This window comes from Lepisosteus oculatus, chromosome 21, assembly GCF_040954835.1.
Source record: "Lepisosteus oculatus isolate fLepOcu1 chromosome 21, fLepOcu1.hap2, whole genome shotgun sequence".
Classification (NCBI taxonomy): domain Eukaryota; kingdom Metazoa; phylum Chordata; class Actinopteri; order Semionotiformes; family Lepisosteidae; genus Lepisosteus; species Lepisosteus oculatus.
In genome coordinates this window covers 5628458-5645029 of record NC_090716.1, presented here as the reverse complement: position 1 = coordinate 5645029, position 16572 = coordinate 5628458, and the positions used below count along the sequence as shown (strand labels likewise).

At 36.2% G+C, this 16572-nt stretch overlaps 1 protein-coding gene across 1 annotated transcript; it reads left to right on the top strand.

Moving 5' to 3' along the window:
• The first annotated feature begins 5858 nt into the window (after positions 1-5858).
• Positions 5859-10869, top strand: zgc:153993 (Bcl-2_like domain-containing protein). The gene is made up of 6 exons (XM_006642654.3): positions 5859-6237; positions 6918-6966; positions 7357-7518; positions 8782-8914; positions 9331-9435; positions 9942-10869. Exons 1-6 carry the CDS (start codon positions 6171-6173, stop codon positions 10044-10046), a joined length of 621 nt encoding a protein of 206 aa, XP_006642717.1. The 5' UTR covers positions 5859-6170; the 3' UTR covers positions 10047-10869.
• The last annotated feature ends 5703 nt before the right edge of the window (positions 10870-16572 follow it).

Here is a 16572-nt window from a genome sequence, read left to right as displayed (position 1 = left end):
GAGAGCCCATTTGACCTGTTGTGGCTGTTTGGTTGCTAGATGGTTATTAAACATTCACATTCAGATTTTTCTTTAAGGTTTGCATGTAATCTGCTTCAATATTCCGTGTAGCTTGATCCAGTTTTCCACTACTCTTTGTGTAATAAAAGGGCATCTACTGGCTTTCTTTTAATTTATTAAACTTTCAGGTTATCATTACTTCCTTTGATTTAAATTCTTTCAGGGTTACAATCTCAAGCAATGTGATTGAGATTGAAATTGCAAAATTTCTTATCACAGTTGAATCATTGTGTCATAAAACTAAGAGTAATGCACCAGGGACAAGCCCAAAGCGTAATGCTAAAATGACACAAAAGCTCAACATTTTTTAGCTTATCATTGCGTTTGTTTGACATGGCTGGGCAAGCTCACTACACAGAATCTATAAATAAATGTTAGTTTTTAAGGGTGTGCCATTTATTTTACATATAGGGGCTTTGGTTTACTGGTGTTCAGTTAAATACACTGTAACTTCGCAACGGACTGATTTGTAGTAAAAAGGTTGCTGCAGTTATGTACTGTACCAGGTTTCTCTGAATTTTTTCCCACGCAAATGAGAGCAAAGGTTGATATCCTAAGAGGAGCAAACTGTATCAATATTAGATGTTGTTAGATTTCCCAGTTATGAAGATTACTTCTATCTTTCTAAAGAAGAAACACGTTCATTATTTTTTGGGAAAATATCAGAAATCCATTAATGTGCTTTAAAACATTTTTAATACAGACCTCTTCCAGTAAAAACATAAAACATATATGAAACATAAGGAACAAGTAATAGGTTTATTCCATGCTGAAAAAAAAAGAAAGAAAACAATGTTTCGGCTGTGGAGCCTTCTTCAGGTGTGAGCAGGTGTGACCCTCAATTATATGAATTGTGGTTCAGAATGAAAAAGTCAGTAGAAAGATTTAATTATCAATTAATATTTCGGAGTACCCTAAAATTTTCCAATTTCCAACACCTAAAGTCAAAGCACTTAACAGACTCAATGGCTTAATAAGACCTTTATTCATGGGTATTCTAGTATGAAAATGTTAACAAACATCCCTTATGTTAACCAAATAGTAACTGGGTATATTAAAAAATTTGAGGTCACAGTGCTTGCTGCTGCACTGCTGAACACGTTAACAACAAGTGAACAAAAAATAATCTATCTACTCTGCAGGGATTCTATGCTGTCTATGTCTACCAACCTGTAAAGGAGAAAAGAAGGGAACTGAATCATTTGATAAGGGAGTTAGTTTAAGGTGGATATCACTTTAGAAAGCTGCATGTTTCTGCCGTGACACATATGTCACTTGCAGGACACCAGTACATCATAAGGAAATGTATTCAAACAGTATGTTTTATGAAACAAAAGAAAAATATCTCCATATGTGAACTGAAACAGTTCTTTTGAAACCTTCAAGCCTCCTGGTTCTTACTGGGATATGAAAACTTACAGAATTATTGATACATTATTGAACAAATGGATACAACACTTTTTCACTTTTCTCACTGACCTACGGTGAAGGTGGGCTCCCATGCACCAGCCATGGTGATCCAGGGCCCGGACTACAGTGGCTGAAATGGGCGCCTTCCTATATTAAAGAGCTCTATATACTGTACTTGAAAGGAATTATTATTATTAGTAGTAGTAGCACAACTACTACTTTTGCTACTTAAATAAATACTGTGGTAACATATTACCTTTTCTTTTTTGCAATATCATTGAGAATATAAACAACCCCTACTACACAACTGGAAGCTATATATGTGGTGACTTCTGGTTTGTGTTTTTCAAAGGCAAGACCTGTTCTTTTCCTGATAACATTTGATGAGTCAAATGTGTAAAGAAGGCTCCTCCTTCTGACGTCTTCCAACAGCAGACAGCTCTGGTTTCAATAATTTCAATAAAGATCCTGAGGACAAATTAATTCTGAATATTCACACCAAGGGCACCTGATTCTTTGGATGAGATCAGGGAAACCTTGGCAAGTGTGCAGGAAAGATATCGGCTTTGGTTTTTGACTCATTGTGCTAATTTAAAAACTATTTAATTCATATCTTCATAAAAAGATGTTTCAATGAGAGTTCTGAAAAGAGGCTAAAGAAATAAGACAAGCACCTGTACACAACTGCACGGCTACAAGACAATTTTACATGGAAAGTTAGATCATGATGATTTGAAATTCTCAATCAAACCGGGTGGTTGTAGAAATAACAGTATCACCTTGCAAAACACTGGCTGAGTGGGAAAAGGTGAAAAGCTACAGTTAAGACACACCCTGAAACTATTAGTAACGTTTCACCACCCTATTATTCTTAACACGTCTATCCTAAATTCTTCCTTTAGGGTTTGAAGTCACGCGTTTAAAAATAAAACCTGCCAAGCAAGATAACATTAAATAATAGTCACATTCAGTCGAGTCGGTAAGTCTACATATTTGTCTGTTTTCAGCAGATCTCTTTCATCATTTCATGGCTCCCTTTTCAACTTCATTTGAAAATAGAATAGCTTATTTAATTAAAATATACAACATTTTTGCCACTAAGGCAATGGCAGAAATTTTCTGAACTTAAAGTATTTATGCAGGGAGACACAATCTTACAGTACATATAAACTGGTATATGGTACATCTGATGATTTGTTAATCATTAACAAATATTTGAGTTAGCAAGAACTCAATGAGCTCTTGACATGTGCACAAGACTCTTAACCCTAATCTCCCTATAGACTAATATAATTTTATGGAGTAATGCAGGCAAACTCCTTGAGGGACCAACATATTCCCTTATAGAACACTTAAAAAAGTTCAAGTTAGGCCAACTTTAATCTAAACTATAATGTCTTACAAAGCATAACCAACACTTGATAATATCTGTCAGACCACTAGTATCATCAGGAAATGCATTTCTCTTCTGATCACTTTGACTGACAAAATCAAGATATTCGTCTTTGAAATATATGTACCTAGTGAAGACATGATTTTCTAACGTGTAATTTTTTTTTCTGTTGAAGTTTCTACATTAAAAAAAACATCTATAAATGTAAAATAAATAGGTGTTTCCACAGTAAGGGGCATTTCTTTCTTCCTTATTTCACTGCATATTGGCATATTGACCAGGAGAGGACCCTTTGTTTGCTAGCAGCTAATTAATCTAAGAATCTCATTCTGTCATTTCTTGAACATACAGTAGCTTAATTATCAGCATTAACAACATTGGTTTCTCAACCAGCCAACCACAAAATGGTAAAAAAAAAGAAATATGCAAGTTGAGATTCTGGTTTGCTTCATTGATATACTGTATATATATTTTTTCTAAACAATACTAAAAATTGTCTAAGTCTAAGTATGAAAACGCAAACAGGCAATCTAGGGCAACTACTGAAAAGACTAGCATTCACACACAAGGGCTAAAAGACATTGAGCACAACCAATAAATGGAAGTTCTTAACAGAATATCAACCCAACCCTAATCAAACCCAACTATTTTAAATCACATTCATTACTGACTTTTGCTATATACTGTATATAAAACTCTTGCACTCTTTTCCTGTTCATTCTATACCTTGACTGTGCTTCAAACAACAAGCAGGAACGCTAAAACAAGACAAAACAAGAAAAAAAATGGCACTTTTTCTTTTGCATTCACATTCATTGCATTCTTTAATTCATTTAGGTGTAGACTTGTTGTAGACCGTGCTCCAAACAACAAGTAGGAAAGCAGAAATAACGACAGAACAAAAGAGAAAAATACGCTGCTTGTTTTGCATTCGCCTTCCACATTTGCCTGGATTTTTATACCAGCAGAACAGCGAAAACAATGGAACGAAAGAGAAACGATGCTACTTGTCTTGTGTTTGCCTCACGCATTATTCATTTTTCCAGTACATGGACTGCGCTACATAGCATTTTTAGGCCAAACGACTTCTTTCCTTCATATTCTTTAGTTTATTCAGGACTCTTTCTTCTGCCTTTGCTCCCTGGTGTCCAACACGACCTCAGATTTCTCCCTTTGGGCCCTTGTGGCTCCTGATGTCATCTCCTGGGGTCCTACCCCTGACTCAATCAGCAGGCACCCACAGCTTTTCATGTCTGCCTTCTCCTTTATTATATTATTATTATTATTATTATTATTATTATTATTATTATTATTATTATTATTATTAAGGTCCATATCTCCAAGTTTCTGCATTGGTTGTTTTGGTTCTTCACTTTTTTCTTTTGGGGTTTGAGTGGCCCCAGATTCCTTGCTCAACCTTGTTCAGCCACGCTGCTCTTGATGCCAATTCCTCAACGCCCTGGTCTGTCCGGCGTCCTATCTCTGTACTTAATCAGCAGGCATCCTACAGCTTTTCATGTCTGCTTCCCTTTTTATCGCAACATCTGCATTTCCATACAGTGCCTGTACATCCCTTCATTCTCTTTCTGTATGGATTGCTTTGGGGGTTACTTGTTTATTTTGGGGGGCTCAAGGCTTCTTGTTCAACCCAAAGTGGGTTGAGCCAACCCTTAGTGTACTTAAATACTCAAACATTCGCAAAGCATCTAATTCTTTGATGTCATTATAACGGGAAAACATCAGACAAGCCAGTCAAACCCAGCTATTTTAAATTACAATCATTACCACCTTTTGTTATATATATATATGTGGATTTTAATAATCAAATAATGGGATTGTATAAATATATAGTATAAAATTACACTAGAGATAACCCACAACAGATATTTTCCAATTTATAACGTTTTATGTTGAGTGTACAGGTCACGTAAAATGACTTGTTAAATAATTAAAAAAATAAAAGTAAATGACAGTTATAATCAAATGAAATGAGTCCTTCTGTGTTCTTGTGTTGTTTTCCATCTGTGTGGAAAATCACTAAATTATACACGTTTATAAGTACAGTTCAGAGACGTTTTCAGTGCCTAATAAAAGGCTGTAGAATGCGTCTACGCTATTTAAATAAAACATAAAATAGTATAACAACGCTAAAAATACAAATGGATCTGCTGAAAATGCTGTACCTTATCTGTGCGCTTTTAACAGTATCGTAGAACCAAATTGGAATCGGTATGACAACCGACAAAGCAGGAAAAAAACGTCCTTTTTGTTAGGATTATCTAAGATGTTCAGGTTTACCTAAAGCTATTTTAGAGACCTGATCTGTGTATTAAATACTTCTCAAGAAATATTGTTCTTTATTCTATTAAAAGTGTTCAAAGACTAATAATTTTAAAAAAGAAAGCACAATTGGTATTTCGGCGCCATCTACTGTTTTGCAGTAATAAAGGATTTTGAAAATGTATTGAAGCACTGATTTAATTAACCACCATTCAAACCGAATTGCCTTTTTCCAAGATTATATTAATTCGACATCTAAGTGCTTTTCTGATTAAGCAATTATCTTCGTATGCCATGGATATACATTCCGAATATTTTAAAACAATCACATGTATATGCATCCATTTGCATTAACACGTTCAGTAACATTTGCAGACAAGAACACAAAAATGCCAATTTTGTATGAAATCAAACACTCGCTATTTTTTAATTTAAACAGAAAAGTACTGCTTTCACAACATTGTTTTCCAGGATTGTTACTAAGTAATAGAATGCGTAAAAACATCCTGAAAAGTCTATTGTTTTAGGATGTTTACTGTAGACTCCAACTGCTAGATTGTGTTCACTACCAAACACAAACATATATCCAGTCAGGTTAGCATCAGTGGATCTATGAACTTTGAAACTTATGACTTTATATTTCAAGGGAATACCTGATTGTGAAACGCATACCAAGACACGTTTCCTGCAATACTTGCGGGACGCATTTCCGTAACCTGTTTTTACTGTGCCATCAGCGATCTGGAGAAGGCTTTGTTTCACTTTCATTGAGATTTATTCTGCTTTTCCTTTTAAATTACTCTTTCATCAACATTTTATCGTTCGGCTAGCACTTAGACATTATTTTAATAACTTTGAACATAAAACAGTTAAAAACTTTTTAACACGATGCCCTTCGTACACAGCTGAAACATACAAACTGTCTTAAGGCGTCTCATTCGGAAGTCCAATCCAGGAATAACATTTTTATTCAACCTTAAAGGTTGCGGGGTTTATTAATTTATTACCTTTTTCACAAAGGCAGTCGATGGCAGATTCTACCGGAAGCAACCAGGGTAACGAGATAGATGAAAACGGAGCAGTTGGTGGTGAAGGTAAAAAAAACGTATTTAGAAATGTCATTTGGATTTTGCAAATGGATTGTTGTGTAGCAAATATTGAGCAGAGCTGCTATAAATTGTGGCATAACTATTACAGTTCTCCCAAAAGCACTTCACACCACTACATTTCGAAATATTTGAGTTTGATATTTTATTTATGTTTATCAGTGTGACTGTTAAATGGATATTCAAGTAACACAACTACATTAGTTATAGTATTTGAGCTAAAATCAGCTGTTTACCTGACTGGTAACCCAAGAACATATTGTTTTAAAAAATACCTTGACATAACTTATATGTTCAGTCATCAAAACCTTTTTTGCTTGAAACCTTCTTACACGTGACTCCACCTTAATTATTAACTGACATAAACGTGGTACTTTTAATTTACTAATTACTACATTCTGACAGACACACCTACTTTAATCCATGCAAATATGGCGGGTAGGGCTAGTTACAACAATTCTGAGAGTGTAGGTCAGGCTTAGGTACAGCAATTATGAAAAACACCACGAGTTCCAGGTACAGCAATTATGAAAAACAAAAAGCTTTCGCCTTGGTACAACAATTATGAAAAACAGTGTAAAGTGCAGTCTGAATCTCAATAAACAAAATTGCATACACAAAACTTGTGTCTAAAATGTTCTACAAGGTGAGTCTTGTTATTGTTTCAGATACTGTTGATGATGTAATCATTGAACAAGGAGCTGTTGTTTTTCGAGGGTAAGTAGTGTTGCTATATATATTATCAGTAAGAGATGAACTGTATAAACAACTTCACAGGACTGGATTACAATTTAATGATTTGAATGCAGATAATTGTTAATGTGTAAATAACCAGTAACAAGTGGAAACTTAGATTGGCATTATCTGTAGCCCAGAAAATACCTGGCACATAAAATATGGACAATGAAACTGCAAGAAAAGCTATGCAACATGCTCTATACTAGCATAGCTACCGTATGCCCTGTTGTTTCAAAACATAATTCATCCAATTGTATCATATCACTTTGATGTCTATTGTGATGGATGAGAAGTATGCATGAGATACTGCATTTTGCCATTATAAAGGGAATCTGGATTAACTGGTCTTGTTTGTTGTTTCATTTTTAGATATGTTGTAGAGGCAGCTCGTGTGGATAACCAAGAATTTGTCATTGCTCCGGAGGATTTAGGAGGGAGACCAAATGAAGGACAGGACAGTCAAGTGAAAGACATTGTAAGAAATTTAATTGAAATAGCTGATGAGCTGAATAGAAATGCTGAACTGGAAAGGTGAGTTTCTTCAGAAGTCTGCATTTTATTTTTGTGGTGTTTCCCTAATGCTCGGGTGTCTGGATTATTTTAAACTGTTGCTTTCAAATTAGCTGAAGAGTAACACTAATTCCTTATAAGAGCTTGTAATATAATATAATTTAGAATTATATTTAAAAATCACCTTTTGCTTATTGGAGTACAGTAGGGCCTCAACATTCACTAAGGGTTTGATGCAGAGAACTATCATGAATAGCCAAAATTGTTGCAAATATTACAAATTTGCATATAACAGTGTGTACCCCTATGCCAAAGCATAATGTATTACAGTATACAGTATGTAATATATGGTAAAAAATGCACTGTACATAACCCTCCCTTATATGATAATAAAAGTACTAATGCATTGGCTATAAGTAAATTAAAATAACATTAAGCAAGTAAAAGAAACAAACGTACATTATCTTACATTTATTTTAACAGTCATCAGTTAAGATAATTGACATGAATCCCTCCTCTTTATCCAGAGGATGCCTGCACTTTCTCTCTCACTTTGCCTCAGTATTTAGCATTCCCCACTGTAATGAAAAGGACAATAAAAAGGTCTCCATCCTGTCATTTCCCATTCCACGAACACAGAGCCGGGAGCGTTTGTTACAGCTAAAACATGTTGAGAAGCGAATGCTGGGTAGTGGGCATTTGGTACCCACTCACTAACTGGATTTGTCTCCTGATCCTAGTCTGTTGCACCACTAATTTGCAAATTGCGGTTAACAACCTTCAAATTGGTTACGGCCCATTCCGCCCTTCTTCCATACAAGACCCTGTCAGCCAGACTGAATCACGAATGTCAAATTCTTAGATATCAAGGCTCTATTGTAATATCTGTTTCTGTGCACCTCTTCTAACTTCATATAATAATATAATAGTTTACTTCTAAGCTCTGAAGTGATAACTTGATAATTACACAATTCAGACTGTAAAAGGAGACAATTATCACTCATAAAAACGTTCTAATCATTCGTGTCAGTGACACAGAGATGCCAGAACAATTAAACATTAACTGTAAAACTTTCCTTTAGTTTTGACATATAAAAATCTTTATTTACACTTCTTGTATTATTTGTCCGTCATTTTCATACAGATTAAACTAGTCAGACTGTCTGATATGGTTACTGGAACCTTATTAGTTAGTATTTCCATTAGTCAATGGAATGTTTTTGCTTTGAAGAAAATGTATCAAGACTTTTTCTGATGTGCTCTGTAATATTGTCTGTCTAACAGTCTTCTCAGCAGGGTCGAGTTTGACTCGGCAGAGAGTTTGTTTTTCACTGTGGCAAGGAAGATTTTTGAAGACGGTATTAACTGGGGACGAGTGGTGGCTCTTTTTCACTTGGCTTACAAACTTATAATCAAGGTAATGACTTCAATGGGCATTTTTATCTGCAGTAGAAAAGAAAAAAAATCATCACACCTAAATACATTACATACTGTATGTATTCTTTCAGGCACTGCAGTTCAGGTTTGGAATGAATCTTGGATAATGCAGAGAACTAAGCTATTTTCTAGCTAAGAATAAGGGGAAAATAAATTATTGGAATTGCTCAAGTTTGGCATGTGTAAACTTGCATGTATGTGTAAAGGCTTGAGGATGTTTAAAGTCCTTATCCAAGTGTCATAAAGGAAAGGAAACATTGTGTACAGTTGTGGAACTTGAGTTGTTGAGTTGTGGAACTTGAGCAAATATTAGTGAAGTTGACTCAGAATTAATCACATAATAATACCCTGGCTTCATGAGCCATAATTCTTTCATTCTTCCCCCAATCTCAAAAGGCAATCACAAGAGACCGCAATGAGATTATTCAAACGATCATTGGCTGGGTATTAAATTTCATTGGAGAACACGTCTCACGCTGGATCAGAGAGCATGGAGGATGGGTAAGTAAGAAATTGGTGCATTTCCTTATATGCCCACCCACATGGACACCAACACAGAGACTATTTGCCCATATGGATGGCAGAATGTCCGGAAGCTCATTAAGACTGTGGGGATGCTATTGGTTTACAATGCAGACGTGATTATTAAAAGGAAGGAATCTTTTGCCAACTTCAAAGTGTCTTGGGTATGAAGTACACTGTGGTCAGTTACAATTAAAATTGAAATGCCTGCAAAGGAGTCTTACTAAAACATATGGTAGAAGCCCCACAGGTTAATGTTACAAATTGTGTAGTCTATATTTATATATTAATGAGTAAAAGTAAACATTATTATTATTTATTTATTTTTGAACATATGATGGACTAATGAAACTCACTGTAGGATGTTTTATGTTTAATTAATGTTACGATTTCACCTACAGAGTTTTTCATTACATTTGTAGTGTTCCTGTTCCACAGCCAATAATCCATTGTAATTATTTTTACTGAATCATCTTTTATTCCAGGAGGGTGTCCGGAATTATTCCCAGAATCTGAGGTGGCAGAATGTGGCTATATTTGCTGCTGCAGTTCTCACAGGTGTCTTGGCATACTGGAAGATGTCCAGCTGATTTTTAGAAAAGAGACCTGAGTGGAAAAAGGTTATATTTCATGTAATTAAAGAACCATGAATACTGACAGCTAGGAGAGAACAGAGACAAATATGATCAAAGGAACTATTTAGGAATTTGTTGTCATATTGTGAAATGGTAACTCTCAGGAATTAACAACCTGTGGAATGTTTTTTTTTTAATAACATACACTGGACTATCTTCATAGAAGCTGGAACTGGCAGACAGTTTGAATTTTTTGGTTAATCTGAAGTTTTGATCTTGTTGTCTATTATGATGGGACACCTTACTAAGCTCATTTGTATAGCTTTATATATAATCTTCAACCTCTACAGTGTAGGAAATATATTGTGGTCATATATAAGGCTTCTGTATTAATAGAGAAGTGGAATGTGTGTATTTTGAGGTGTTTACAGTTTGGTCCTTTATATTACTTATTTTATTGTAAAGTTAACAGTTTGACTAATGGAATCAAATGTATTTTTACAGCTTTTACAATTTTTTATTTAGTCGTTTGTCTTATTGCCTTAGCAAGGTTGGTTTCGGTTAAATTACTACAGTAACTATGCTTATAATGTTTAATGAAAACTAGAACACATTCTGAGCCTGATGAAAATAGGCATTTTTCAATTTTACCTTCTTTACTGGAATTAAGGTCAGCCTCAGGAGTACAAAATGCATATTGTATTCAATAATGTTAAATAGAATCTGATGCTGCTCTCTAAGTAGAAACACTTTTATGCTGCATTATATAATATGTAAGTATTTATCTCCTAGGGTCTGGAACTGGATTTTTAGTAATAAATAATGAAAAGCTCTGTGATTTAGATTGTCCTAAGAAACTTTTAAACGATTCTGGTATTTCCTGTTTTTTCATTAAAATATAAAAAAAATCTCATTAGATGTTCCCATAGAGTTTAAGTGCAGCGTTTTTTGTAAGGGTGTGTAAGAAACAGCAGCCTCCCTGACCGTATGCTTTGCAATTCCCACCTCCATTGGTTGGTTGGTTTCCAACAGTGTATTGAGCTACCGTTTTCTTTTAAAACAGAGCCCACAGCACGCTGGGTGCTCCTGAACTGTGGTGTTAGCGCAGTTAAACAAATATTACAGTCAATTTGTTTCCTTCTATGTGTGTATTAAACAGCTGAGATGCAGACATACCCCTCCCCCACCAGCAGTTACACTCCAAGCATCTTCTCCTGCACTCCAAGCACAGTCAGTATTGAATTCTGTCACAGCTCCTAGTTTGATCTACCGCTATTCCTCCACATCTGCTCATTAACAATGAAGCTAGGAAACAATTGGGGGCTGTTACAGATTCTTTACTATAACACCAAATTACTGTTTCCTTCTTTAATTGGAAACACACTTCACACATTAGTTAGTAAACCGTCTGATGCCCCAGTGGCTTCCTCATCCTCTCAAGCCACAAGAAAGAAGTTTCATGTGCAGCAACAAACCATCAGGGAAGTAATTTATTTCTAGTCTCTCTATTATCACATGGTTGAGTACATAAATACAAACATATGGTTTTGGATTCTAAATATCTAGAACATCTAGAAGCTGCATTTTTATTTAAAAAACAGCACAAAAAAATTGAGGAGCTGGGAAGTGTGGAGTTTCTGAAAAGGTTTATGTATTACTTAATAAAACAAAATAATTTTTGGACTGCGATAGGTGTGGAAAGGTTTTATGTTAGTGCATATATCTTTACATGGGATACCAGAGCAGTGATGGTGTTCAATATCAATGTTACGTAATGGGTCTTGGACTTAGAGCTGATGTTTACCTCATTTTTCTTTTACATTATAAAGGATGTTTTTACACCTGTTATGTACATAAAATTCTGTATTAAATCCATTTTCTTTTGTTGTGATCATTATTATGTTGAGGATGAAGAAATGTGCTCTGGGCTATGATTCAAGTATTCATATTATTATCTGTAGTATATAACATTAATCTGGGGTACTACCCTAGCCTCTTTGTTTTTAATCCTTTTCTGTCAATTGTATCTGTATTGCAAACTTGAAGTTCTACTGGCCCAAGTTCTCTCCTTCTGCCGTTTAAGGTGAAATGCTGTTATGCACGCTACCCACCACTAGATGTAGCACAGCACATACAAAAGTATTATTTCAGAATTTGTAAGGCTTTCTTTTCTCCATCGCGCTTTCCATAAGATTTTTGTTAGTCTAAGACCCTGCATATATTTGGATTTATCTTTCCTTTTCCTAATTCACTTAAAGACAGGGGTATTTTTAATGTCTAATGAAATTCTTGACAAATAAACCGCATTTTGTTTCAGCTCCGCCCCAAGCGATCCGCTGTGGCACGCTGATGTCCTCCAGATGCTGAGGTTAGAGTGCATGGAGGAAGTGAAGAAGTAGCTTTTCCTCTGTGCTCTTTTCCTTCCAGTTAGCTGAAAGCAATCACCAGCACAGAGATTTGGCATGTGCTTCATTACTGATTTGGCACTTAATACCATGGCCTTCTGTCAGATACATACAGCAGACCATCCATCATTTTTCACCCACAATAAATTAAAATGGCAAGGCGCAGTACATCAGAAAGAGTAACAGATGTTTGGAGCATGCTCCTAAGCTGTGTTTTCGAAGCTGATTTTAGTCTCTTCAAGAAACGTCTAGCTGTAATTTGGGGATCAATAAGTTTCTAGTAACCAAATGTGCATAGATGGTTGAATGGTCTTACCTACAGTATCTCACTTTCAAAAGTATGAGTGTTAATCTAAGAAGAAAATACAGCCTAGTGGTATTTTTTTCCCTATCATAACATAGTCTAGCTAAGGTACTTAGGTGTCCTGAGAATAATTAATAAGTCTGAGATGAAAAAATAGATACTATACCTTTTGACACATAAACATGAATTAGCGGACTTTTTGACAGTGCTTGGGTACAGAATGCCTTGATGTTTTTTTTTATTTCCATAATGTACAGCAGTTGTAAGTTTTAGTTTAGAACTTAAGTTTATCTTTTCACCTTCTGAAACTCCGTTTGGGAATGGGCACAATTCCTCATGACCTACATTTATTTCCTTTTGAGAAGCAGTTTGATCGCATTTTACAGAAGGGTAAGTTACAGCATGGCGCAGTGCTTCTGTTTTGCTCTGCCTTTAAAGCCAAAAGCTAAAATAATGTTTCCTGATAATGAAAAGTGGTGTTTTCAAATAATATCACTTTTGTTATTTTTTTAGTTTTTAATAAAGGAGAGCCATCTAACAGTTTAGCTTGGTAAACCCGATTGCTTAAGAGAGTTTAAATCCCATTTGTTTGTGGAGTTGAAAAAAAAGAAAAATCAATATTTTCATGCCTCCTGGACGTGACTTTGTACCCTATTTTATAGGTCATCCCCCCTTTTCCAGTTACGTGGTTATTATTTCCTCTCTTTATTAGCACAGCTGTGTGAATTTTGCTGAATACGTGATCTGCAGCCTTGGAGTGATGACAGCAGAACCGCCAGCAAAAGAAGCATCACAATATATTACAGAACCGAGTGAAATGAGGGATATAGATTGATGTGGCATTGGACACGAAGAATGATCAAGTACTTCAGCTTGGTTTAAATTCCTAATCTTAAAACACATCTGAGATTTTAAAGTTCCAAGTTTAAGACATATACAAATGTAATATTAAAAAAAATCATGTTTTTTTTTCTTTATTTTAATATAGTTTTTGGAAATCAAAAACAAAACGTGGAATTTTTAGAATTTAGACAATATCGCCTACTCGGCTACTGAAGGCGTGTTCTGTCTTTATGATGACAGAGAACTGAGAAATATAGTGTACAGGAATGATACTCTTACTCCCCTCCAGCTGTGATGCAGACCCTTCTCTTTAGCTGCGTGCCACACCAACACAGAACAATGATCACATCCTTTCCATAACCTTCCCAATTATGTGGTTTGAACCTCAGTGGACTTGTGTGGTCCATGCTGTGCCACACCCTGAGAACATTTGAAATTAGCCCACCTTCTCTGGTTATTTTCTGTGCAATATCCTAATTCCTGTGCATTATGTAAATGTACCAAAAGCAAACTTGAGCACCAACAGAAATACATTTCCATTCTCAGATGGCCATGGTTTTGCAGCCTCTTTGAAAACCTCTTCAAAACCTCTTGTTACATTTTTTACTTTCACAAAACAAAATTTGTGTAAACAAAATGTGTGTGTGAAAGTAAACCTGCTCCCTTCATTTCCTTTCTATAACAGATTTCATCCAGAACTTCAGGTCCCGTCCATCAAGTGTTGAGAATGTCGTTCTGACCATCTGCTGAATAAATAACCTCCCTTCGGAACCCTCAAGAGCCAGACTGAAGCTCGCTGGGGCTGCTCACACCCCAGCTCAAGAAGATGTGTACAAATTGCTCCTGACACTCTGTCATCGATGACTGTTGCATGGTCTCTGCCTCTTCTGGGTACACAGGACACTTTCATGTACTAGCCTGCTAAAGATAGCACCCGATTAGGAGGTGCTAGATCTTGTTTCGGCCTTGTCAGATCAGTGATGACAGGCTGTGGTGGGGGTTCTCTGTGGCCTAGCAGGGCAGGAGAGACCCCCAGCCGTTTCTGTCCAAGACTGTCGGTGGCAGCCCACAGCAACCTCCTGTGACAGATAAAGCTACACCCCCAGCTCAACACCGAGCACATCTTATGGGGCCTTATCAGTTCCAGCACTTTCACAGTGAGAGTCTCCCTTCGGTAGTCTAAATATTTAACTTCTGCTGCTAGTCATCATTCTGCATGTGGCATTCCACTTGGCCACATGCAGACTATGTGGACTTGTTTTCATATTTCCACTGGCACTTTGTCTCCAGGCTATTCTGCTCCTACACAGTCCTGTTTCAACCAAAATGGGATGCATCTGTGTTTTACAGGGGCTAGCCAAGGGAAAGAAATGAACAGATACCTCTTCCTCTTCAGGATTTTAAAACATCCTTTGTTAATACTTTGTTCACTTGAAGAAAGAATCTGCTCAGTACCAGTGCTATTATAATAGAATTGAATCTGAATGAATAAATTATTGAACCAAGTACAAAATTAAGCAGATTTTTAAAAGCTCTGTTAAATTTTATTGTTGTTCCTTAAAGGAATAAGCTACTATGTGCTAGCTTCTAGAGATTAATTGGCAGTTCTTGGATACATGAAACAGAATGTGACATGCATACAGTATTTCTGTAGTGACGTTAACACGAGTTGCTCTTTGTAAAGGCAGGATCTAATGTTCTTGGACACTGTCTACGTCATAGAGCTTGTGGAACCTGCAGTTGGTCTTCAGAACTACAGGAACTAAACTGGAGACTGACATTACAACCTTGATGTGCTCCAGCAAGCTGACAGCATCAGGAGATGATTCGTGTTATGACATCAAACAGACCCAAAAAAGCAACAAACACCAGCAGGAGAACGGGGGTCAGTGACGAAAGCAAGCCTTCAAATCCACTTTCTCCTCGTTTCCTAAACACTGACGAACAGGAGCAGTCAATTGCATAAACTGCACAAGCAAGCTGGCCTTGGAGTCCCAGTCTCCCGAAGCTGCGTGTGCAGCACATAATACTACAAAACACGGACAAAAGCTAGCAATAGCAGCACACTTAAATGGAGTGCATCTGTCTAAGTAAAGTCATCCTTTTTTTAGAAAAAAAGAGTATCTTCAAAGACTACAAAAAAACCTCTTCAGTGCCTTTCCTATTTAAAGAAGGGATTAAAATACCTAATTTACTTCATCCCTTGACTCAATTCACATCCCTTGTACTTATTAGACCACCCTTCTGTTTTTGGCCTGAACCAAAAAATGCAGGCAATTTTTTAAAGCTTTCCAGGCATAATTTGACTGATGTCTTACAGATGACTTCTTCAGTGTTGTTGTTTTTTTTCAGTGGCCTTCCATGATAGGCTGCAGATTTCTAATCAGATTGTGGTTTTTGAATGGGTGGCAGCCTGAGTATTTTTTTTTCTTTAAATTATTGTCTGGCCATTTTGGCACTATAGTGTGATCATTACCATGTTGGAACAACTATTATTGTTAAAAAATCTTTTTATAATACACTTATCAAGTATTTTTATATAGAAAACTGAGAATTCACAGAATTTTCCGAATTCATGGAAAGCCCTATCCACACAATTGTGCATGCATGGAAACAGTAAAATATAAGTTATTTTATGCTGTGAGCCAGGAGTGACAGGCTGTAGCTCCCTAATTTGTCAGAATAGAATAATTATGATTTTGACAGCTGCTCCATTTTGTTTTGGGTAAGAGTGGGCATTGAGTTTGGACTCCGCTATGGGTATACTGTTCTGGGAGATGAAATCATTGTTTTTCTGTCTATTACCATGGGAAAGCACGACTATTCAAACATTAAAGTGGCTACCCTCAGCCTGCAATAAATGCATGAAAGTGTCTGGAACTTTACCACTTTAGTGCATGCACTAACAGGGGTATCCCGCTGTCCTGGGCAGAGACAACACTACCATATGAACGGCGACCCTTCTAAAGTGAGGCTTAGCTTGATGAGT

Excerpts from the sequence above, each read along its gene's own strand:
- zgc:153993 (XM_006642654.3), top strand. The coding sequence starts at position 6,171 with ATGGCAGATTCTACCGGAAGCAACCAGGGTAACGAGATAGATGAAAAC. Across the intron at positions 6,967-7,356 it reads GGAGCTGTTGTTTTTCGAGG|ATATGTTGTAGAGGCAGCTC; the intron begins GTAAGTAGTGTT and ends TTTCATTTTTAG. Across the intron at positions 8,915-9,330 it reads CTTACAAACTTATAATCAAG|GCAATCACAAGAGACCGCAA; the intron begins GTAATGACTTCA and ends CAATCTCAAAAG.